Genomic DNA, 22,466 nt, shown 5'->3' on the forward strand with positions numbered 1-22,466 from the left:
TAACTAATCACGTATCTTAATTAAAATTTAAAAAACTATAATCGTAAATTGTTATTTATAGATTTTGATGGGGGAAAGGAAAATAATTCAACGAGGCAAAATAAGTCTAAAGCTTATCAGACGTAATAAAAAGTGTAGGAACTAAAGTGTTCTTAAGCTGAATTTCATACATTTCAGAGACATTTTTCCTATTGCCAAGTGAAAACATAAATTAAAAAAAGAACTCAATTTTTTTTGATATTTTAAACTATTTTGTTTTGAACTAAGAAAATTGGGAAGCTTCCTTTAAAACTTGGCTTGCTAAAAGAAACCCGATCCTAAAATTGCAGTTTCAGAGGAAGCTTCGAATCTCCAATTAATTCAACTCCTGAATTCCCTGTATTCAAAACCCTATTTTATGTTTGTCAATCAAATCAATAAAATGAAGCGCTAAATTATTATCAGCCAAAAAAATCAATCTTTTTCTGAATCCAATTTCAATTCTCTTCAAATGAAAATCCATTCACTTGGTGTTTTATTATGCTTGATATTATTATTACCACCATTAGTTATCGGCTCGGATCGATTCGGCTCCGACAGTACCCAACTGATTTCGGCTTCTACTTCGGCTTCTCAGTTGGTTGATTCCAGAGCTCCTTCTCGAGCCGGAGCCCGCTCTCTCAAATCACTCTCATCGTAATTATACTAATTTTATGTTTTTTTATTGTACCCAATTCATGAACTCTATTAGTTTTATCGAACTTTGTACTTCAGTCTGTTATGGCTTGTGGGAATTGTTTTTATGGCATGAGGGAATTTGTTTTTGAAAATTTTATGTTCTTTGTTCTGCAGAAATTTTGGCTAATTACTGTGTTTTGTAATCCAATTTCTCATATTGCTGACTTGTTTTTTCTATGTTTAATGTCGAAATGTAAGGCGTATGATTATTGTTATGACATATTATATTGTTGTGAACCTGCCTTAGTGGTAGCTTATCTTGTGAAATTGATCTTGCATTTTTGTGAATTGGTTTCTGAATTTTTGTTGTTCCTGTTTTATAATTTCTCCTGCTTTGGTTGTTTTAAAACTTTTATGAGCTTGTTTGAAGGTCTAAAGATGCGAGAATTCAGTACAATTGTATTTTATCACTCAATTGATCTTTGAGTCTGGAAATTACATAGGTTTAGGTATCAGTCTTTCAATTTAAACAACAGATATAAAAAGTGGTATGAAAGCATGGCACAGTTTTGCACTACTACAATTAAATTGAACTTTTGTGCTTCATTTGTTCTGAACAAGGTCTATGCTTACACGGATATCTATTATGTAAATGTATCTCTGCTTTATGCAGACCCTTGGAAGATTCTACTGAATTAGTTGCCCTCCTAAATGGGACTATTTATTTGGAAGACGCAAATTCTGGGAGAGTGTTCTGGTCATTTTCATCTGGAGCACCAATATACTCATCATATCAAGCTCCTTTTGATCAGGATAACGGCAATGAAAATGATTTTGGAGCAAGTACTGGATTCTTTGTAGACTACGGAGATGATTGGCAGCTGTATGTGCATGGAAAACACTCTAGTGGAATGGTATGAATGAGAAGATCATCAAAATATTGAACGTTTTTCTTATGATTGGCTATGTTTTTTTCTATTCTATAATTATCGCACAGTCGGGTTTCTGCTTCATTTTGACATTTATATGTTCCCTATGAATGCTTGGGTGCATCTTAACTGTTGATTCACTGTTGTGCTAATAGAAACTTTCAATGAATATCGAAGAATTCATCAAAATTACACCGCATGTATCAGAAGATGGAGCTGTCATACTTGGATCTAAGACAACTACTGTTTTTGTTGTTGAGGCTAAGACTGGAAAACTTGTACAAACTTATAACTCATTTGATTCTCCATCTACATTGAAACGAGATGAAGAAAGTTATGCATTGTTGAAGGAGAATAAAAAAAATGGGGATTTGATAATTTCCGAATCGGCAAGTGCTGCTCAACTCATGTATATCACAAGGAAAGATTATACATTGCAAACCTTTGGTCCAAATTCAGACAAAATATCATGGAATATGAAAGTGGCAATGATTGGGGCTGCTTCTATTTGTCGAGATGTTGAGAGTCGAAGTGATTATAATATGCCTTTGTCTTGTCAATCTAGATGGATGGTAGTTCGAAGGCAGCATAAGTCACAATCTGCTGATGAAAAACTTCCATTACCTGATTCAGATCCGGTGCTTCCATCACAGCCTAGAGTTGACAAATTGTTAGAGGACCAGCACGAGGGAAGGAGGCTTTCAGAGTTTGCTGCAGATCCTGTGCTTCCTTTGCAGCCCAAAGTTGATGAATTCCCAAATTCTCACACCACTGATAACAGTGAAGGAATCTTTGACCTGTCTACTGATTCTGGGGCAGTTGATGCAAGAGTGGCTTTTGATGATGGGTTAAACATCCTCATCAAGAGATCAACAGCATTTTCCTTCATGTTCTTTATTGTCGTCTTTCTGTTGGGATTTATTTTCTACCCCAATGATCAAGTGGGTAAAGATAAACTTTGTTCTGAGGGACTCTCTAGTGTTAGTAGTTCAAAAGCATCATCTTCCAAAAGAAAGAAAAACAGGAAATCCAGCAAGAAGAATGGCATTGTTGAGACGAAAGATGCAGTTGCGCTCTTGGAAAATGGGGATGGATATGCTCATAGTGATGGTGATGAAAAAATGTTGTTGGACCTCAATAAACATGTTGATAATAGCATTGATGGACATAGAATTGGTAAGTTGTTTGTATCAAATACCGAAATTGCAAAGGGAAGTAACGGTACCATTGTTCTTGAAGGAATATATGAAGGTCGACCAGTTGCTGTGAAACGCCTTGTTCAATCTCATCATGAGGCGGCTTTCAAAGAAATTCAGAATCTTATTGCATCAGACAGGCATCCAAATATAGTTCGATGGCATGGCGTGGAGTATGATAAAGATTTTGTCTATGTTTCCTTAGAGCGTTGCACATGCAGCTTAGATGATTTGATTCAGATATTTTCTGATTTCTCGCTAAACCAAGTTTACAGTGAGGACCAAGCTACTAGAGTCGCAATTGAATATAAAGTTCGGTTAGATAAGGTGAAGGGTATAATGCAGGATATAAATTTATGGAAGTCCAATGGTCGTCCATCACCTCTGATGTTAGTATTGATGAGGTAAAATAAATGTCTTCCTAACCGATTAGCACTTTATGCTAGTTCTAATGTGTGTTATTTTTTTGTTCCTCTTATCTTCTATTGGATCTTTCTTATTTTTCTGTTATCAGATATTGGCGGCATTTGGTCGTATAAGTAAAGATGATGTGTGTAATTTCTTGAAGTTGGATTAAATAAACTGATTAAACTGTGCATGTTGATCAACCTATTTGATTTATGGAAGTTAGTTTGCGTCTCTAGGCATGTGTTTTCTGTAAATGCTAATAATTTTCTTTGCTCAGTAGATTTCAATTGTTGTAAAAGCGAAGGCAATTCTTTATTGATTTTTATTTCAGTGATCATATTTATTGTTTAATCTTTGTAATGTTAAGAATGGTCATGTTGTATTTTGTGTTTGAATTTACATGTTTTTTTCATGGAAAAAGTGATTGTAGAGCCATAATATGCTATGGCTAATTACTGAGTGGCTCTTTGAAACTTATGTTGGAGACATCAAGTATAATTTGTTCTTTTATGTTTTCCGGACCTCTGTAACATTTGGAGTGTGTCAAGCATCTTCTTGATTTTATTTCTTGTTGAATCTGTAATACAGGAATATAGTATGTGGGCTTGTGCATCTGCATGAATTGGGTATAATTCACCGAGACTTGAAACCTCAAAATGTATTAATACTTAAGGATAGATTTTTATGTGCAAAGCTTTCTGATATGGGAATCAGCAAGCGCCTCCTTGGGGATATGTCTTCCTTGGGTTATCATGCTACTGGTAATCAACTCGTTAATTTATCAGTAATTAATTTCCTTAGTTTTTTTTGTTATTACATGATATATATTGTGGCCAGTGGATAGCAGCATAATGCTAACTGCCACTAAATAATTTTGTCCGGATATGTATTTGTTAATTTAATGTGCAGGTTGTGGCAGTTCTGGTTGGCAATCCCCTGAACAGCTTCTTCATGGACGTCAAACACGTGCAGTTGATTTATTTAGTTTAGGCTGTGTCCTCTTTTTCTGCATAACTGGTGGCCGGCATCCATTTGGGGAGCGTCTTGAACGGGATATCAATATTGTCAAAAACAAAAAGGACCTTTTTCTGATTGAGTATTTTCCAGAAGCTGAAGATCTTATATCCCGCCTACTAAACCATGACCCCAATTTGAGGTAAAACGCCTAGTATGTTTTCGGTTTTTCACTGTATCGGTGTTTGTAGCATTAACAAAATATTGCAGCTAGGCACTAGCTTGCAATTGGGAAAAAATATTATGCTGACTTATGGTTCTTTAGGCGTACTTGCTGGTAATGTTTTAGTTGTTGTTGTTAGGCCAAAATCACTGGATGTGCTGCACCACCCAATATTTTGGAATTCTGAGATGAGATTGTCGTTTCTTCGTGACACGAGTGACCGTGTGGAACTGGAAGATAGGGAGTCCAGTTCCGATCTCTTGAAAGCATTAGAGAATATTGCACCAACCGCACTTGGTGGTAAATGGGATGAAAGGATGGAACCTGCATTTATAGCTAATATTGGCCATTACAGGCGCTACAAGTATGACAGTGTTCGAGATTTGTTGCGAGTCTTGCGAAACAAGTTGAACCATTATCGAGAACTTCCTAAAGAAATTCAGGTTTGTTTCTTTTTCTTTGCTCAAGTTAACTCAAGTTTATGGAATTTCATGATGCAAGTTTATATCTGATTAGCTCCCAGCAGCACATTGGATTTGTAATTATCCTTTATAGTGTCTTCTTTTTTGGCAATTACTTCAATCTTAAGCTATATATGTATAGTTGACTTGTGTTTAATTTTGGTGCATTCTTTAGGAGCTTGTCGGACCAGTTCCGGAAGGATATGATAGCTATTATACGAGTCGATTTCCTAAGCTGTTGATTGAAGTGTATAAAGTTGTATCAAGATTCTGTAGGGAAGAGGATTGCTTTCACAAGTATTTCAATGGCATTGTTGTTTAAATACCTCACCCCTTCGTGTAAATATGTAAATAGAGTTGTAATCTGATAGTGTATCATACTCCATTTAATAATCAAACTAAATTGTTATTCGGAGATTAATTTCTATACTTCATTGGTACTGTAAATATCATTATTTAAAGATGAAAGGACATGCATTCTCTTGGAAGAACTGGAACCATCCGTTTGTCGTCTCTTGGAGTGATGCCTCGGTTCCTCTTCTTTTTCATCAGCAAATGAAAGAAATGTCTGAAGACGAGCAGAAGTTGTGACTCGAGCAGAAGACGATAGTTCCTCAGGATTATGCCTGCTAAACTGCCACGTCATCTTTAAAAAATATGCGAAAAGGGCAAGCAAGCAAGCTAACCCACATATCAGAAAGAGCCCCTGAAAGCTTCTCAGTTGAAGCTTGTCTACTTCTAACTTTGTACTCGTTGAACTGCAGGCACTTCGCGTAAGCCATTTGTCGTGAATCCTTTGGAGATCCCCATTTTCCGACAGTTTCAAAATTGCAGTCGACATGTCAATTGCTAACGGCGAGTCCCTTGGAAATGCCTGATAAATGAAGAAAAATGAATAAACAGGTTCTTGTTTGCCGAACATGGCCAATGGAACGAAACGGAAATTAGAAAGAGAGATGTTCTTACGAATCCCCATCCATTCTTGGTGAATTCTTGAGCTACAATGCTAAATTCACATCGCGTTGAGAGGAAGAGCTCCATATATGCACGCTCATCGATTACAGCAGCAACGCCACCTTTGCTGGGACCGTCTTTCAAGGCTTTAGCATACTCCTCAGGCATTAGAAGAGGAACGAGCCTCGATTCATCGATATTGAGTTCATTAATTAGATATTCCCTGGCAAATGAACCTTGCTGGTACCCTATGGGATCGTTACTTGCCTTTAAAGTTTCAATGCCTTTTATATGAGAATGAAGATGCTGCACTGTTAGGATAGACGTAAGGCTAGCCGTGTAGCTCGAGTTAATTATAAGCACGACGAACAGCCATATAAGCAAAACAACACGACCTAATGTGCTGACTGTATTTTCTCCTGCAAGAAATAAGAATCGGTTTCTAGTCAAGCCAGAGTTCCATACAGTTTATCAGTAAACTTCTTTCATCTGAACTTACTTTGGGCAAAGAATATTGTTGAAAAGCTAAACCTGCAAGAAGAAGAAAGTTCAAGTGATTAAGAAAAGACTAAATGTAAGAAGAAACTTGGAAAAATGACGTAAATATCAATTTGCCCCTTGAACTTGGATGTAAAGAATTAACACCAGATTTTTATCTCATAGTCCAAATTATATAATCAATCAATTCAAAATTTCAATACATTAGCTCCTTGTAGTTTTCTTCAAAGCTGATACATTTGGTCTAACTGATAAAAATGAAAAAGGTTAAGGGACTAATTTATAAAAAATAATAATTTTGGTGTTAGTTGACCATCGCATGCAATTTTAGGAGGTAAATTAAAACCAAAGTGTTAAAAATCAATCAAAAAAGTTCAGAATTTGTTGCTCACTCACCATAGAATAGTCATGAATTGTCTTCTAGGAGGACCTCTAAAATCATCATTCAACCTATGCTCCAGAATCCAAACAACTATTCCCACAATTATGAAAAAGCTACAAGTAACACCCCACATCTGGCGAGTAAATGGCCTCAGAAATGCCCAACCATCAGAATTCATCTTCTTTATCGGAGCTACTACAACTAGTCCCGACGCAATGTAGGGCTGCGTAAAGTCTATCATCCTTGTTCGATAAGTAGTTATCGCAATGTCGCCTACTGCTGCATCATACACCTAAATCGGAGACGAAAAAGAGCCAACAAATAAGTAAATAAATGCTGATGCACAGTTCCTTTATCCAAAAAGCTTTAAGTTTCTGTTAACAGTACTCACACCAGCTGTGATCATGTTAACAAGCTCAGTATCACTTGGATTTCTTATCCCATCTCCATATGCCATCAATTTATAAGGGACAGCATAAGGCAGCAAGTTGATAGCAGCAGTGAAAACATCAATGCAGTAACCAGAAAACATCTCAGTCCCTGGTACTTGAGAGATAAATTCACGAAAACTAACACGATTCGGGACTCCGATTCTCAAATGTCTTCCATTGTTCGGAAACACCCATCCGCGGGGTTGCTGTACTGATTGTCCTGGCCAAATGACAGGCAGCAGTTTCTGACTTGAAGTCGATCGGTTAGGAGGATTCGAGTAAAGGGCTTCAGGAGGCACAGTTGATAAACCAGAATAATTAGACCAGTAACCAATCTTTCTATACCCTGTACCAATCACGTTGATGATTTCATACGCCGGACGAATGCGGTTTCTATCAGGATTAAACATGACTTGACCCGTAACACCTGTCATGTTAACCTGAAATATGTTCTCAAGCAATAGTTTTCCTCCATCAAACATGCTCATCGCATCGAGACGCAAATCCCCTCTGCGAAATTCAGTTAACCTCGAATCAGTAGAAAAGGAAATGTTTCCACCTTGATCTAAAAAAGCATCAAGTGCATGAGCTAGTAGCCATACTGTGTCATATGCATACAGACCATAAGTGCTCAATCCAACTCCACTAGCCAAGTTGCTCCACCTAGAAACAAATTTTCTTTTGAGTTCCGACTCTGGTGTGTACATTCGCAACGTGAGAACTCCTTGAATGCTGTCAGTTGTTTCTGCAGGAAGAGGAGAATTAGTATCAAGAAGAGTGGATAGCCAGTTAGTTGCTATCCACACATATCCTGGACCCATCATTCCGAGATACTGAGCAACACGAAAAACCTCCGGAACCCAAGTAGCAAAAGCATGAACAACAAGAATCCTAGACTCAGTTAAAGAAACCTTGACTAGTGCATCAGTGATCTCATCTTTGGTTGCATGAGGACTCAAAGGTGCTTTATATGAGATTTTACACCGTTTCGCTGCAAGCTTATCGCCTAATGCAGCAACCCCATTTCTCCCATCATCATCATCTGCATAGATTGCTATAACTTCTCTCCATCCATAATATGCAACGATTTCGGCTACTGCTGCCATTTGAAAGAGGTCATTCTGGGTTGTCCTAATAAAGAATGGGAACTGAAGAGCAGACAAAGTTGGGTCTGTAGCTGAATATGACAGTAGAGGGACTTGAAGTTCACTTGCTACGAAGGATACAACATGAGCTGTAACTGAGGATTGAGGACCTATAATAGCCACAGTATCACCTTCCATAAATCTTAGAGCTGCAATCAACAATCAAATTGTAGGATGAACATTCATTGCCATATTGTGTGCATAATTGAAACTAAAGCAATTTGAATAATAAACAATGTTAAATATCATTTCACAGGCCCCTATAAACTTATTGAAGGCCTTAGAACCCACTGGAACTTACTGGGAATCAGAATACGAATTTAAATATCAAACAGTCAAGCTCAAGTTTAAGCTACTCGAGTCAATTGTCGAGTCATGTTCGAGCACCAAGATACTCGGCTCCACAAACTCCGAGCTTAATCGAGCTTTAGCTCTGTGTTTATAATAATGTTTCTATTTTTATACTAAACTTTTATTTTTTAAACATTTATACAAAGTCAAACTCAAGTCTTATTTATTCTATAGAGTTCAACTCGAGCTCCTAAAATGAAACTCGATCGAGTTCGGGTCAATCGAGCTTAAATTTGACATTATTTCGACTCGTAGATTACACTCCTAATATAAATAAAGAACAAGAAATTAGATTACCCTCTACAATGCCAAGAAAGCCACTGAAATTGGTGTCCTGCATTTTGATATCTAGCTGAGTTCCACCAAGAACAGAGGGATCAGAATTGACATCATTAACAGCAGCTCGTATTGCAATCCTGGCAACTTTTCCGACAGTTGAATTGAAAGACAGAATAGCTCCAATCTTCACACTTTTTGGTCTTGTAGTAATATTAGTACTAATCCCATATAAAGAAACTCCATTACTCAAAACCAGTAGAATCAGAATCCAAATTACATTCATGGCGTCTTTACCTTGTCAAATCACCATTTTTAAATAGCTTGCTCTCTGCCCAAAGAACATCTGAAGCATAAACTAGTAACCGTACAACTCATTAATCCAAGAGCAGCCATCAATAAGTTTGGCAAATTTTATTTAAAGATTGAAAGATCTTACAGTATATGCATTAGTTGAACTGAATCGATAAATTTTAAATGAAGTTACAACCCAGAAATAATGAATGATATAACTTATAAGCTCTAGTTACAGGCAGTGGCGTAGCCAGAATGTTAAATTAAGGGGGGCAAAATGTAGTATTTTTTTATATAATACACAAAATTACAATTTATTAAAATTATGGGGGGCAAAGTGTGCTATTTTTCTACATATAATCTAAAATCTAAAAAAAACTAGAGCTGGTAATTTAACTTTTTTCTTAAATTAAGAGGGGCAATTGCCCCTCTTGTGCACTGTGTGGCTCCGCCACTGGTTACAGGCTATGTGTGGATTGAGGATTGGGAAGGATTTGAGAACATTCAAATATTCAATCTCTGCTTGGAAAAACAATTCTTAATTAAAAAAAAACATGTGTATTGAATTATTAACTCATATAAAAGAAATTAAAATTATTATTTCTTGTTTTTTTAAATAATTTTTATTTATTAAAATTTAAAAAAAACTGATAATTTATTTCTATATACTTAAATTCATAAGTCATTTCTTTAAACTAAGAAAATGTCACCTGTACAAAAGTTGGTTTATGTGTATATATAAAATAATACGCCTAATGGTGAAAATGAAAAAAAGCCAAACCGAGTTGTTGCAATTTAAACCAACCTTTTAATTTTTATATAATAGTTAAATTGCATTTTTTGTTGTTGCAACAATAGCCAATTTGGTGGATAAATTTGTAAAAAATATTCAAATTTGGTTATTAATGCAATTAATAAATTTAAGTTGGCTATTATTATAAAAATTAAAACGTTTGGTTTAAATTACAACAAATCCTAAATGTTTGACTTCTCTCCAAAATACATTTAAATCAGTTGAAAAACACATATAGTTTAAGTCATTGTTTGAACTTAGACCTCGTGATGCATTTGGAAAAGTTTAGTCATTTTATTATGAATAATTATTTAACACAACGGTTACCACATCATACATACAACAAATTAGTAAAATGTTTGCAAAGTTAAAATATTTAATGATAAAACAATTTAATAATAACTGAATATTTTAATTTTACAAATATTTATTAGCTTGTTGTAAAAGTATGTAACTCGCTTAGGCCCTCATTTGCATAAATTCATTTTTTCTATTGGTTGGAAAAATTCACTTTGACATGTTTTTATATTAGTATTTGGACGATGATTTTAATTCGTTAAAAGCAACATCATGTTATTGTTGTGATTTATTTTATTTTGGAAAGCAATTGCATTTACATATGGCGATACTAAATATGTTTTAGGAACATGTGTGATATACCCGCGATTCGATTCTTTTCGATTTTTATTTTCTGATTTAATTAAGATTTATTGTATTTGGTTATTATTTCTATTTATTAATAAATCAAGAGTTAATGTCATAAATATTCACCAACTTTACACGTTTTCTCATTTTAATCACGCAGTTTAAATTTCTCATTTTCATGTACGAACTACCACTTTTTCTCAAATTCATGTATGGTGCTGAGGTGTCACGGCTCCATTGGTGTAATTCGCTGAGATGCAAGTCATTTTACACCAATGAATAAATGCCATCTCAACACCGTACATGAATTTGAGAAAAAATTGGCAGTTTGTGCATGAAAATGAAAAAATTTAAACTGCGTGATTAAAATGAAAAAATGTGTAAAGTTCGTAATTTTTTTTGACGTCAACCCAATAGATCAATATTTCTATTGTTTATCCTAACATAAAGCACAATGTAAAGAGCACTTCAAGCATCAACCCACACAAATATAACAACAAAAAGTCAAAAAAAATGTAAGAATGGATTTGAATATTATGAAATAATATGGCTTAAATGCACCAAAATTTATGAATTTTCGCGTGTTTTTGGTATTTAACATAATCTTTTAATTTTGGCAAAAAAAATACACGAACTTTCAAAATTTTGTAATTGGAGACACCGACACCATTTTGGATCTAAAACGACACCGTTTTGGTTAAAACGGCGCATTTTGGATGTAAAGTTGCACTATTTTTCGAAGGAAACACACTCTTAATTGTAAATTTTTGAAAGTTATGTGCTTTTTTGCCACAATTAAAATATTATGTTAAATACCAAAGTTGGTGATTTTTGGCGCATTTAAGCCAAATAATATCTTAATAATTTCTTTATTATAATAATATTTTCATTACTTATTTGAATATAGTGAAGGTCGAATATTGTATAAAAATATGATATATTATTATATTTATTCATCTAAATTTGATTAAATGGTACTTTTACATAATGACCTTTTACTAATCTATAGTTTATCTTATTAATTGCTCCCAAATAGGACAGGATGGAGAGAAATCCAATCCTCATTTACTTTATATTAGTAGAAAAAAAGGTGATACTGTAAAAATTAGAAAGTAATTAAGAAGTAAGATAAAAAATTTAAGCACAGATGAAAAAGAGCTTTCATAAAGATTTAAAAAATGAAAGTAATTAAGAAGTAAAGACATAAAAAGCTTTAATTAATATCTAACATGTAAGAAAGAAAACATAAGACTCACAAATAGCAGAAGGCTCCCGTCGCTGAGAAGAGCTAGCAACGTACAGCAATAAAATTAGGTTTTAATTTTATGCTTTTGGATTGTAGAGAAAGGAAATTACCAATGAATGAAGCAAACACTATATAACTGTTTTAACAAGAATTTCAGTTTTTAGAATAGTATTATTATGTAAGGCAATATATCGGCAAATAATCTGCCACAGCCTCTGACTTTTGGGATACCTTACAACAAACTCTCTAATATTTAAAAACGATCAGTAAATCTCCTGATCTTTGTGGCGGGGCTCGCTCCTGAGAACGAAAATACCTTTGGCATCGTCTTTTTAGTTAACTGACATTCTTAAAAAAAAAAAAAAAAAATTGGCGGCGCCATGTCATCAAACTATCCTAAAAAAGTTAAAACACCTAAAATACCTTTAAATTTAATTTAAAAAAAAAACCACCCAATCCAATCTAACCCAAACCAATTTGGCTACTCTCATGACTTAGGTCTGATGATCTACAACGATGTCCCGGAGAACATATACATGTTGCTAGCAGATGATAATGCTGGGGTTTTCTTCCCTCGCATGGTTAGAGGGTCTTAGTGATTTATTTGTTTCCGGCCTTGGTCATCTTCTTTCATAAAAATAAAAATTGAATCATGTATTTGATTTTTGGAAAGAGATAGAATGATTTTTTATTTTCGGTCAAATTAGTTGAACTTACAGGTTCTATTTTTTTTTTTTAAATGATGTTAAAAAAAATATAGAATAAATATGAGATGTTATTTATGATTTTTTAATTTAATTATATATAAAGTGCCTTAAATGAATTTAAACTATGGAATGTTATATTTGAACTTTCTACATTCAGATAAAATTCAATTTTATTGTTCAACTCAACCCACCTGAAACATGTACGGTGAAGAGATTTGTAAGTTTCGTTTTGTTGGTGACACCATACAATAGGATATGTTAGTGGCGGGTGTATTATGAAAAGCAAACTTTATGGTCAAGTGGTCCACTGCCACTCTCCTAGTACTAGTAAACCATCGGTATTATTAAGGTTATCATGCGCAATAAAAAGTGTTACACATGAAATAAAATGGAACATGAGATGCAAACATTAAGCAATGAATGGAGGAGAGGGAATCAAGGATCCATTCATCTTCCTTATTTGAATTCAGATTCATCTTCCTTATTTGAATTGAATTCATCTTCCTTATTTGAATTGACGTTGAAACGTGACCGACAACAATTTAATAGAAGTCTAGTGGTGGTATGTTGACCTTTAAAATGTTTAAATGAATCTTACGTGGACTATAACTGAATTTTCGAAAATTTTATATGATTACATTCGACCAGCTGAAAATAAATTCCTTTATCAATAAAAATCAATTTAGATTATCTTGAAATTCACCCGAAATGAATTTGATATCATTACAACAATATCTACCAACGTTGTCATAAAATTTACGTAAAATCCACCAAAATTTTAAAATTATATTAATACAATAATATAGTATCCACCTCCATCCATCGAAAGTCTACGTGTGATCCATCTAAATGTTAAATTAAAGAGAAAGTTATGAATTTACCTAAATTAAAATTATATTTGTAAATAATACCTCAGCGCGGAAAACATACAAAAAATACATCACCGTTTCAGCCTTTTCATTGTTTTACTCTTTATATCTTGAATATTTATTATTTTACTCTAATGGTAATAACACGCGCTCCCTCTTTCTTTCCCTTTCACTCCCTCTCTCTTTCTCTCCACACGTGCACGCATGATCAAAAACACAATTGCAAATTCCATAATGGTTCATTTACTGACAATGCAATAATTAAAATTAAATAAATTTATTTTGCTGACAATGCATCAAACTTATGGACCTTATGGTAATAAATCAATTAAACAAAAGAGTGATGCTATTTATATACACTGTTTTACTTTAGCAGTGTATATAAATATCAAAATTATCACTATAATTAAGAGTCATTCTATATAAAAAAATATTTTTATTATTTAATGTCAATTTCAATTTATAATTAATATATGTCAGTATAACTATAAAATTTTTTGTAAAAAATGATTTTTTTCATAATTTTATAATAATTTTACTATAGAAAAATATTTTACGTATTTTACCATACTATTATCACAACCTAATTATAATTAGACAATATTTTCATAATAGTATCAGAATATTATCATAATATTAACATACCCTTATCATAATATTACCATTAACTTTATTATAATATTTTCAAATTTGTTGCATAAGTTATTTTACGTAATTAAAAATATTTTCATAGCAATATCTTTATCATAATATTATCATAATAAAATTATGCAAAATTATTTTACGTACTTTATAATAAATTTATCGTAATATTAGTTTAATTTTATCATAATCTTATCATAATAATATCACTATCTTAACATAAACTTATCATAAACTTATCATAATATTATCATATATAACATTATCATAATATTATCATAATCTTATCATCCAAAATTATTTTACGTACTTTATCGTAATTTTATCATAACATTATAATAATATTATCATAACCTTATCAAAAAAATTGCATAAATTATTTTTCATCTCTAATCTTATATCATAGGCTTATCATAATATTATCATGACCTTATTATAATATTATCATAACCTTGTCATAACTTTTATCATGAACTTGTCATAATATTATCATAATTGTATCATAATATTATCATAATATTATTATGCAAATTTATTTTACGTTCTTTATTATAACTATATCATTATATTATCATAATATTATTACGCAAACTTGTTTTACGTTCTTAATTTATCATAACTATATCATTACATTATCATAATATTATCAAAATCTTATCATGATATTATCATAAATTTATCATGCTATTATCATAAACTTATCATTAGCTTATCATAATGTTATTATAATATTATCATAAGAGTTTAATTATAATTTTATGAACTTCTTATCACTTTTTCATAGTTATCAAAAGGTAATTAACCTACATCAAACATTTAAGTTAACTTCATCATACTATTGCTTAAATTTTTGAGATCGACATTGTTTAGAACAACAATAAATTAATTAATAATGTATAGATACAATATGCACGTGGGACATAATCACTAGAAATCACCTAAAAACGCATTAACACCCATAACATAGTGTCATTTTTTTGAGATTTAGTATCATATGCTAACATGTTAATGCAAAAATAGAGAGTCGCGATGAAATGTTGTTAATCTTAATCACAACAGCTAGTAGTTAATCACTTTACAATCATTCAACAAATTTACTAGCTTTACAATTCTAATAAATCAAAATAAAAAGCTTACATTTTTATATACAAAAACAACAAAAATAAGAAATAAAATAACTCTTTCATGGGAAAGAGACTTGACCTACTACTTTTATAATTACCGAATTAAGAGATAAGAAGATGCAGATGTGATAAAATACTAACTTGGAGAAAAATCAAAAGATTAACCTGCACATCAATACCCATTCACTTTTGGGTTGTTGAATTCAAATTCCATTCTCCATCAAAATTATATGAAATTAATTAGAAGCCACAAATCCACGTAACAAAACCTAAAGAATCTTACTGCCAACATAACTGAATCTACCACCGATCCGCCGCTTCTCGTTCGACTACTGCCGCTAAAGATCACCTCAATTGGACCGCTGAAGATCGCCTCCGCTGCCGGCAAAGATCCCTCCGCTACAGAAGTTCGCCTCTACCGCCGAAGATATCTCAATGCTTTTGACGATTGGCGAAAGTGGGTCGTCCTTTCCTTCCCAGTGAGGTCGTCGTTTCTTCCTCTTCGACATTAAAGCTAATGAAGAAAAAACAGAGAAGAGATAGGTGAAAGATAAACAGAGTAAAAGATATAACTTTACACTGACACATGGTATTTTTTTATTTAAAAAGGTAAAAGAATAAATAAAATACATGTTAGAGTAAAAACATAAAATATTAAAAAACGGAAAGTATTTTTATTAACTTTTTCAGCGTGAGGTAGACTTTACAAATATGCTAAAAATTGGAGTGTTTTTCCTAAATTTCTCTAAATTAAACATGACATTAATACAATAATATAAAATTCATGCACATTCACCCGAATTTTGAATTGTTGATATGACATGAATATAATAATACAAGATCTATCTAAAGTTTAAGATAACATGAATACAACAATGCACAATATATCTAGATCTGTCTAAAATTCACTTCAAATGCACCTATTTTGAAAATTGTTAATGTAAATACAATAACATAAAATATATTTAGTTCCAGGATAAGCCCACCCAAGACAAATATAAATTTATTATATTTGAAGTTGTCAATCTAAGGTAAATATAACAATATAAAGTCTATCTACATTCATTTAAAAATACGTTTGATCCACTTAAAAGTTAAATTCTCAATTGATATGAATACAACAATATAATACCAATCTAAATTCATCTAAAATTCATGTTAGATTCACTACTAATCATTACGAGCGGCAACAGGGCAGTTGGTAAAAAGTAAACTATAGTTTCTGACTTTCTCCGGTTTTCATATAATTTTTTTGGTAAAAAAGTCGTTATTTTGAAATTATTTTCATTTTTTAAATAAAAAATAAGATTAATCAATTTAACATTTTTATAGACTTTTTGTAAAAATTCAATTTTTATAAAAAAACCCCAATAATTTATCTTTTATGGAGTATTTATTATTAAAAATAAATAAATGATATAATAACAACTACTAACAAGTTACTACTAATCATCACATTACTCACTTGTGATCTACATAAAACCTTGGCAAAAAAAAAAATCTACATAAAACCAAACTAGTGATCTACATTAAATGTAACTAGTTTAATTAATAAATGGGCAAATATTTTTAATTTTTGTTTATTTCCCGGTAAAATAAAAGGCCGCGTGGCTGCTTTCCGATGCCTACAATGACGACCGGAAAAAATGGAAAGTCCAGTGAATTAAACACGTACTACTTCCAAACTTTCTGTTTCTTCTTTACGGCTCTCCCTTCCCTACTGCCATTCCATGGCTTTAACCTCTCACCCTTCTCTTTCCTTCACCTACATTCCGTTCCGTTTCAGTTCTTGATCGAATTTTTCTTTGATCTGCATTTTCTTGATTTCAAAACGTAACGTGTTCAAGAATTCAAGAAATTAATGGTAGCTTCTCTCTTTTTTGGTGTCATATGAATCTTGGATCTGACAGCTAGGATTTGCTGTCCATTGGGACCTGAGCATGCATTCTCGTTGATATCAATGGCTGTGTCCAGCTAAGGGAATTTATTGTATTAAATTGAGAAAAAAATGGATAAACTTGGATGATCAATGGCGCCTGGGACTGATGTTTCACCTCAGACTCAAGGATGGGGTGATGTTACTACTAAGGAAAGCTTACCTGTTATGGAAGATGACAACGATGACCAGAACACTGACAATTTGAGCCAATCAAAAACTGGCAAACCGCCGAGAAATCTCTCGTGTATGCGCCATTGTAGCAGCAGTGCAATTCTGTCTGATCCTGTAAGTTCATTCATTTCATTTCAATGATTGTTTGTCTGTAATTATGTCTGGAAATAGTAATCTCACTACTACATAGAATTGTATGATGACCAATTGAAGAATAGAAATTCTGATATTTTCATTTGGCCAGGAATTAGATCTTGGATTCATTTTGAAGTCGCCATCAACTGAGAATTCTGGATTTCTACCGATATTTCGCTCCGGAAGCTGCTCTGAGAAAGGACCAAAGCAGTTCATGGAGGATGAGTACATATGCGTCGACAATTTACCTCGACATCTTCCCAGTCTTGAAAATTGCCCTGCTCCTGCTGCGTTTTATGGGGTATAGTTTTGAGTAAAGTAGCTTTGCCATGTATGATATTATGCATTAGCCGTTTAAATGTGACAATTGTTCGTTTTGTGATGTGTTATGAGCTTAATCCGATTGTAATCTGTTGATTCTTATTTATTCGTTGGAATGGTATCTCTAGGTGTTTGATGGGCATGGCGGTAAAGATGCAGCGTCTTTTATCAAACATAACATTCTGAATTATATAGTTGAAGACTCCAAGTTTCCATCTGGTACTAAGAAGGCAATCAAGAGTGCATTTGTAAGGGCTGATCATGCGCTCGCTGATGCTAAATCTGTTGATAATTCTTCCGGCACTACTGCTTTGGCGGCCCTCGTCTTGGGGAAGTGAGCAACTGTTCGTTATTCATTTGTCATCTCTTTGTTAATATTGCTTGTGGAACTACTTTTTATTTCTTGATTCCTGGTTGTGACTAATGCTGCACTCGTAAAGTTTACATGTTTAGTTTAGCAGTTATTGCTACTCTTTTGCAATGATTTTGTCTTATCGGTATTCTTGTAGGACAATGTTGATAGCTAACGCCGGTGATTCTAGAGCTGTGTTGGGCAAGAGAGGAAGAGCAGTTGAGCTATCGAAAGACCACAAACCTAGCTGCAATTCCGAGAGACTAAGAATTGAGAGACTAGGAGGTGTGATATATGACGGCTACCTTAACGGCCAGCTATCTGTAGCTCGTGCACTTGGTGATTGGCACATTAAGGGCTCTAAAGGTTCGATTAGCCCATTAAGCGCTGAGCCAGAACTAGAGGAACTTAGCCTGACTGAAGACGACGAGTTTTTGATTATGGGTTGCGATGGTCTGTGGGATGTGATGAGCAGCCAATGCGCTGTTACAATCGTGAGGAAGGAACTCATGAACCATAACGATCCTGAAAAGTGCTCAAAAGCGCTTGTCAAGGAGGCACTCCAGCGTAACACATGCGACAACCTGACAGTCGTCGTGGTTTGCTTCTCTCCTGATCCACCTCCCAAGATTGAAATACCGAAATCCCATAGAAGGAGGAGTATATCAGCGGAAGGGCTGGACCGACTAAAAGGAGTGATGAATAATGTATGATGTTTACGAAGAATTGCGTACACTTTCCTCTACTTGATGCAGATGGAAAATGCTTTTCTTTTAACCTAAACTATATCCTGTATATTTGAGATGAGGGTGAAATTTTGAAGTGTTAATTAATTAGTAACTTAAATATGTCATTGTAGTGCTGAGTAAAGTTGCAGTCAGGATTGCTGCAAATAATGTGTGAATGTATTATGTAACATCACCACATCAATTTTGGAGGTAGACTTAGTTTTGTAGAGATGTTCTAAATGAAGTAAGTGTACTTGTAAGCTTCAAATAAAGATTATAAATTCTGCATCCCTGTCCTCACTATATATGCAATCCCACTGCAAGTGGTTTCTGATTTCTGTAATGGCATGTGCAAGTCATTTTCAGAAAAGTTGTTTGGTATAAATGAGTTTCATAAAATTCTATGCATTTTAGTTATAGATGAATAGTAGAGGTGTAAATCAACAAATCAACTTCCAAGTAAAACTAATCTACTTCTCTCTCTAAAAATTAGCTCCCTCTTCTCTCTAAAATCTTCTTCTCCATCTTCATACCTTGAAGCTTGAAGGGTGGGAATCGGAAATCACCTCCTCTCCTCCCATGAATAATAAATAATACATATTTTAATCATCATCTCAATAAAATCTCTTCGGTATGAAGATATCATTCCGGTAAGAATTTTTATCTTTTTTTGTAAGAATTTCTATATAGTTTGTAGGTTTTTGTGACTTATTTTCTTAGATCGTTCAAGACTTTTTAGCGATTGTTCAGGTTTTCAAGATATTCTCTTGTAGATCTAAGATTTGAAGGATTATCAATCTATCTTCTTATAATTCATTAACGAAGATGATCGGAAAAACAAACCTTCGTTCGGTCAAATTATATGCGGAATTTATGATAAGATTTTGTTGCTCCTTCGATTTACTTAACTTGTATCATAGGTTTGTTAATATTTTTTATATCTACAAATTGAAAGATTATAATTTAAATTTGTGATGTGACTTTTCTTATTTCAATTTGAATTTTATTTATGGGGCCTAAAAATCCTTGATCACAACAATTATGACAATTACACACACAAATTTATGGCAAAATCAAAAGAACAATATTGCCAATGTGGCCTAACTTGAATGGTTAAGGCGTCTCTAAGTGCATTGAGAGGTTGTTGATTCGAACCACGTCTCGGTAACTAACAACTCACATGAGACTCGAAAGAGTCGATTTCCACCTTTGACAAAAAAAAATATTAGTTGTGAAGTAATAATATGAAGATTAACTTTTGACAAAAAATAATACTTCCTCCGTTAGTTGTCCACTTTGAGAAATTTTTTTGTCCCAAAACTCTTGTCCACTTTCAAAAAATAATTAATTTTTACATTCAATATTTCTATATTACCCCTATTAAAAATCCACTAATTAGTAAATTAAAAGTAAATTGCAAGTGAACTCCATATTAAATAAGGGTATGACAAGAAAAGTAAGGTAAATTTTACAAAATTAGATAATAATTACTTTTCTTAAACTGTGTGATAAAGACAAAATGGACAATTCTATTGGGACAGACGGAGTATATAAAAATAATTGGGAAAAGGGTCATTTATGCCTCTATGGTTTGTCTTTAAGATCAAGTAAGCCCTCCACGTATAAAAAGGTTCAAATATGCCCCTAACGTCTAAAAAAATGAACAATCAGGCCCCTGATTTGGACAACCAGGCCCCTAACGTTTCATTTATGCGTCAAAATTAGGGGCCTCGTTGTCAACATTTTACGACGTTAGGGGCATATTTGAACCTTTCCGGACGTTAAGAGCTTAATTGATTCTAAAGCCAAACCATAGGGGCATAAGTGATCCTTTTATCTAAAAATAATTGACTCTCTCTCGCCTAGCGTCGCAGCCTAAAACGACATACAAAATCCCATTCTTTCTTCCTCTTCTAAAACCCCATCTTTATACGACAGTTCGTTTACTTTCAAACCCCCAATCAAAACTAAACCCTCGGAACATTAGGGATTCAAAACAAAATCATTTCTTCCATTGAACCTCCGATGGCATCCCTCAAGGAGATCTTAACACGGCGACCAGTTTCGGCGACAATCCGTCTCACCGTCCCAGCCGGAGGCGCGAGGCCGGCACCACCAGTGGGACCCGCACTAGGTCAATACCGTCTGAATCTAATGGCATTCTGCAAAGACTTCAATGCTAGAACTCAAAAATACAAACCGGATACTCCCATGGCCGTTACGATAACAGCGTTTAAGGACAATACTTTTGAATTCACAGTTAAATCGCCGTCAGTGACGTGGTACTTAAAAAAAGCGGCGGGAATTCAATTGGGTAGTACCCGACCCGGACACATCGTGGCGTCGACGGTTACATTGAAGCATTTGTATGAGATAGCGAAGGTGAAACAGTCGGATCCGTATTGTCAGTATATGTCGTTGGAGTCGATTTGTAAGTCTATTATTGGTACTGCTAATACTATGGGTATTAAGGTTGTTAAGGATTTGGATTAGTCCAAATTATAATTTCATAATAATAAAAGACAATTTTTAGGGGGTTTTTGGAGGATGTTATTAGGATTTTTGGTTCAATGTTGTATTTTTATATTTTTGATGGTATTATGTGCTTGTTTTTTCATAATGTTAAAGTAAAGGTAAGACCAAGAGAGCTGGTTTATGCATATTTGAAGTCTTTGAAAATCTTATTTGCTGATGAAAGATTGCATTTTGGTGTTCTGGGACTTGAATTGTCAATTTTGGGTTTCCATTAAAAATATGTTTAGTATTATTTTGCTCTGCTGTTGGATATGAAGAATCTCTTGAGCATTATAGTTGTCGAAAATATTGTGTCTAGGTGTTGTAAATTGGATCAAGTTTAGTGTAGTTAATGGAAATTTGCTATGCTTTTTGTTAAAATCAAATGCTTATTGTGAAATGAATCGGTGGTGCTTTTAATGAAGTTGTTGCTGACAATGTTTGTAGGAATTTAGGGTTCTGGCTTTAGGTTCATCAACAGTGCTTATGCTTCTGTTGGACATAGCTGCACTGGTTTCATGACTTTGATCATGCCTATAAAATACCTTTGTTTGGATAAGACCTTATTTAAGCTTGGAATTTATGGTCTTTAGAAAGGTCATTGTTGAATTTTCTATTGAAGCGGCTGTTTGTTTAATTTCTAGTGCTTCTCTTATGGTGCATTAATTCTCTTGGTTCTTTAGCTGTGAACTATGTTGAATTGAAACTTCTCAATTTGGGCATTTTGTCAATTCGGGATTTTGTTTTTCATAATGGTGCCATGTGTTTAGTATTATTTTGCTCTGCTTTTTGATCTGAAGAATTTCCTGAGAATTTTTAGTGTTGTAAATTTGGAACAAGTTAAGTGCATTTAATGGCAATTTACTATGCTTTTTGTTAAAATCGAACTCTTTACGTTACATGACTTGGTGATGATCTAATGAAGCTTTCTGCAAAGTTGTTGTATGAGGCTTTCTATGAGTTGTTGCTGATGATGTTTGTAGGAATTTCAGGTTTTAGGTTTAGGTTTATTAACTATGCTTATGCTGTTGGCCGTAGCAGCGTAGCTTCACTGGTTTCAGGACTTTGATCCGTGCCTATAAAATACCCTTATTTTGAAAAGACCTCAGTTTAGCTTGAAA

The 22,466-nt window shown here is 33.6% G+C and overlaps 4 protein-coding genes across 5 annotated transcripts; 3 read left to right on the forward strand and 1 right to left on the reverse strand.

The window, feature by feature from the left end:
* The first annotated feature begins 250 nt into the window (after positions 1 to 250).
* Positions 251 to 5,249, forward strand: LOC126679439 (serine/threonine-protein kinase/endoribonuclease IRE1a). The gene is made up of 7 exons (XM_050374466.2): positions 251 to 675; positions 1,331 to 1,571; positions 1,742 to 3,186; positions 3,779 to 3,951; positions 4,100 to 4,346; positions 4,507 to 4,810; positions 5,004 to 5,249. The coding sequence occupies exons 1-7, from the start codon at positions 491 to 493 to the stop codon at positions 5,148 to 5,150; spliced, it is 2,742 nt and encodes a 913-aa protein (XP_050230423.1). The 5' UTR covers positions 251 to 490; the 3' UTR covers positions 5,151 to 5,249.
* On the reverse strand, positions 5,194 to 11,984 carry LOC126679438 (glutamate receptor 3.6-like). Of its 2 annotated transcripts, XM_050374465.1 has the most exons (7): positions 11,854 to 11,984; positions 8,887 to 9,223; positions 7,054 to 8,387; positions 6,677 to 6,954; positions 6,282 to 6,313; positions 5,795 to 6,201; positions 5,194 to 5,702 (listed from the first exon to the last, which is right to left on the reverse strand). In XM_050374465.1, the coding sequence occupies exons 2-7, from the start codon at positions 9,149 to 9,151 to the stop codon at positions 5,253 to 5,255; spliced, it is 2,766 nt and encodes a 921-aa protein (XP_050230422.1). In that variant the 5' UTR covers positions 9,152 to 9,223; positions 11,854 to 11,984; the 3' UTR covers positions 5,194 to 5,252. The 2 variants fall into 2 exon arrangements, with proteins under 2 accessions (XP_050230422.1, XP_050230421.1); XM_050374464.2 differs by lacking the exon at positions 11,854 to 11,984 and having other exon boundaries at positions 8,887 to 9,401.
* Positions 11,985 to 16,771: 4,787 nt separating this feature from the next.
* Positions 16,772 to 19,119, forward strand: LOC126679444 (probable protein phosphatase 2C 47). Its single transcript, XM_050374478.2, has 4 exons — positions 16,772 to 17,409; positions 17,540 to 17,731; positions 17,880 to 18,085; positions 18,261 to 19,119. Exons 1-4 carry the CDS (start codon positions 17,215 to 17,217, stop codon positions 18,814 to 18,816), a joined length of 1,149 nt encoding a protein of 382 aa, XP_050230435.1. The 5' UTR covers positions 16,772 to 17,214; the 3' UTR covers positions 18,817 to 19,119.
* A 1,662-nt stretch (positions 19,120 to 20,781) lies between these two features.
* Positions 20,782 to 21,493, forward strand: LOC126679445 (54S ribosomal protein L19, mitochondrial). The gene has a single exon (XM_050374479.2). It carries the CDS (start codon positions 20,857 to 20,859, stop codon positions 21,322 to 21,324), a length of 468 nt encoding a protein of 155 aa, XP_050230436.1. The 5' UTR covers positions 20,782 to 20,856; the 3' UTR covers positions 21,325 to 21,493.
* Positions 21,494 to 22,466: the final 973 nt, after the last annotated feature.

This window comes from Mercurialis annua, linkage group LG4 (assembly GCF_937616625.2).
Source record: "Mercurialis annua linkage group LG4, ddMerAnnu1.2, whole genome shotgun sequence".
In the NCBI taxonomy this organism is placed as follows: Eukaryota; Viridiplantae; Streptophyta; class Magnoliopsida; order Malpighiales; family Euphorbiaceae; genus Mercurialis; species Mercurialis annua.

Bases quoted from the DNA above. Each gene is read 5' to 3' on its own strand.
- LOC126679439 (XM_050374466.2), top strand. From the start codon at position 491: ATGAAAATCCATTCACTTGGTGTTTTATTATGCTTGATATTATTATTA. The intron at 3,187-3,778 runs GTAAAATAAATG...TCTGTAATACAG, and splicing joins CTGATGTTAGTATTGATGAG to GAATATAGTATGTGGGCTTG. The intron at 3,952-4,099 runs GTAATCAACTCG...TTTAATGTGCAG, and splicing joins CTTGGGTTATCATGCTACTG to GTTGTGGCAGTTCTGGTTGG.
- LOC126679438 (XM_050374465.1), bottom strand. From the start codon at position 9,151: ATGAATGTAATTTGGATTCTGATTCTACTGGTTTTGAGTAATGGAGTT. The intron at 6,202-6,281 runs GTAAGTTCAGAT...TATTTCTTGCAG, and splicing joins AACAATATTCTTTGCCCAAA to GAGAAAATACAGTCAGCACA. The intron at 5,703-5,794 runs GTAAGAACATCT...TTCATTTATCAG, and splicing joins CCAAGAATGGATGGGGATTC to GCATTTCCAAGGGACTCGCC.
- LOC126679444 (XM_050374478.2), top strand. From the start codon at position 17,215: ATGGCGCCTGGGACTGATGTTTCACCTCAGACTCAAGGATGGGGTGAT. The intron at 17,732-17,879 runs GTATAGTTTTGA...TGGTATCTCTAG, and splicing joins CTCCTGCTGCGTTTTATGGG to GTGTTTGATGGGCATGGCGG. The intron at 18,086-18,260 runs GTGAGCAACTGT...GTATTCTTGTAG, and splicing joins GCGGCCCTCGTCTTGGGGAA to GACAATGTTGATAGCTAACG.
- LOC126679445 (XM_050374479.2), top strand. From the start codon at position 20,857: ATGGCATCCCTCAAGGAGATCTTAACACGGCGACCAGTTTCGGCGACA.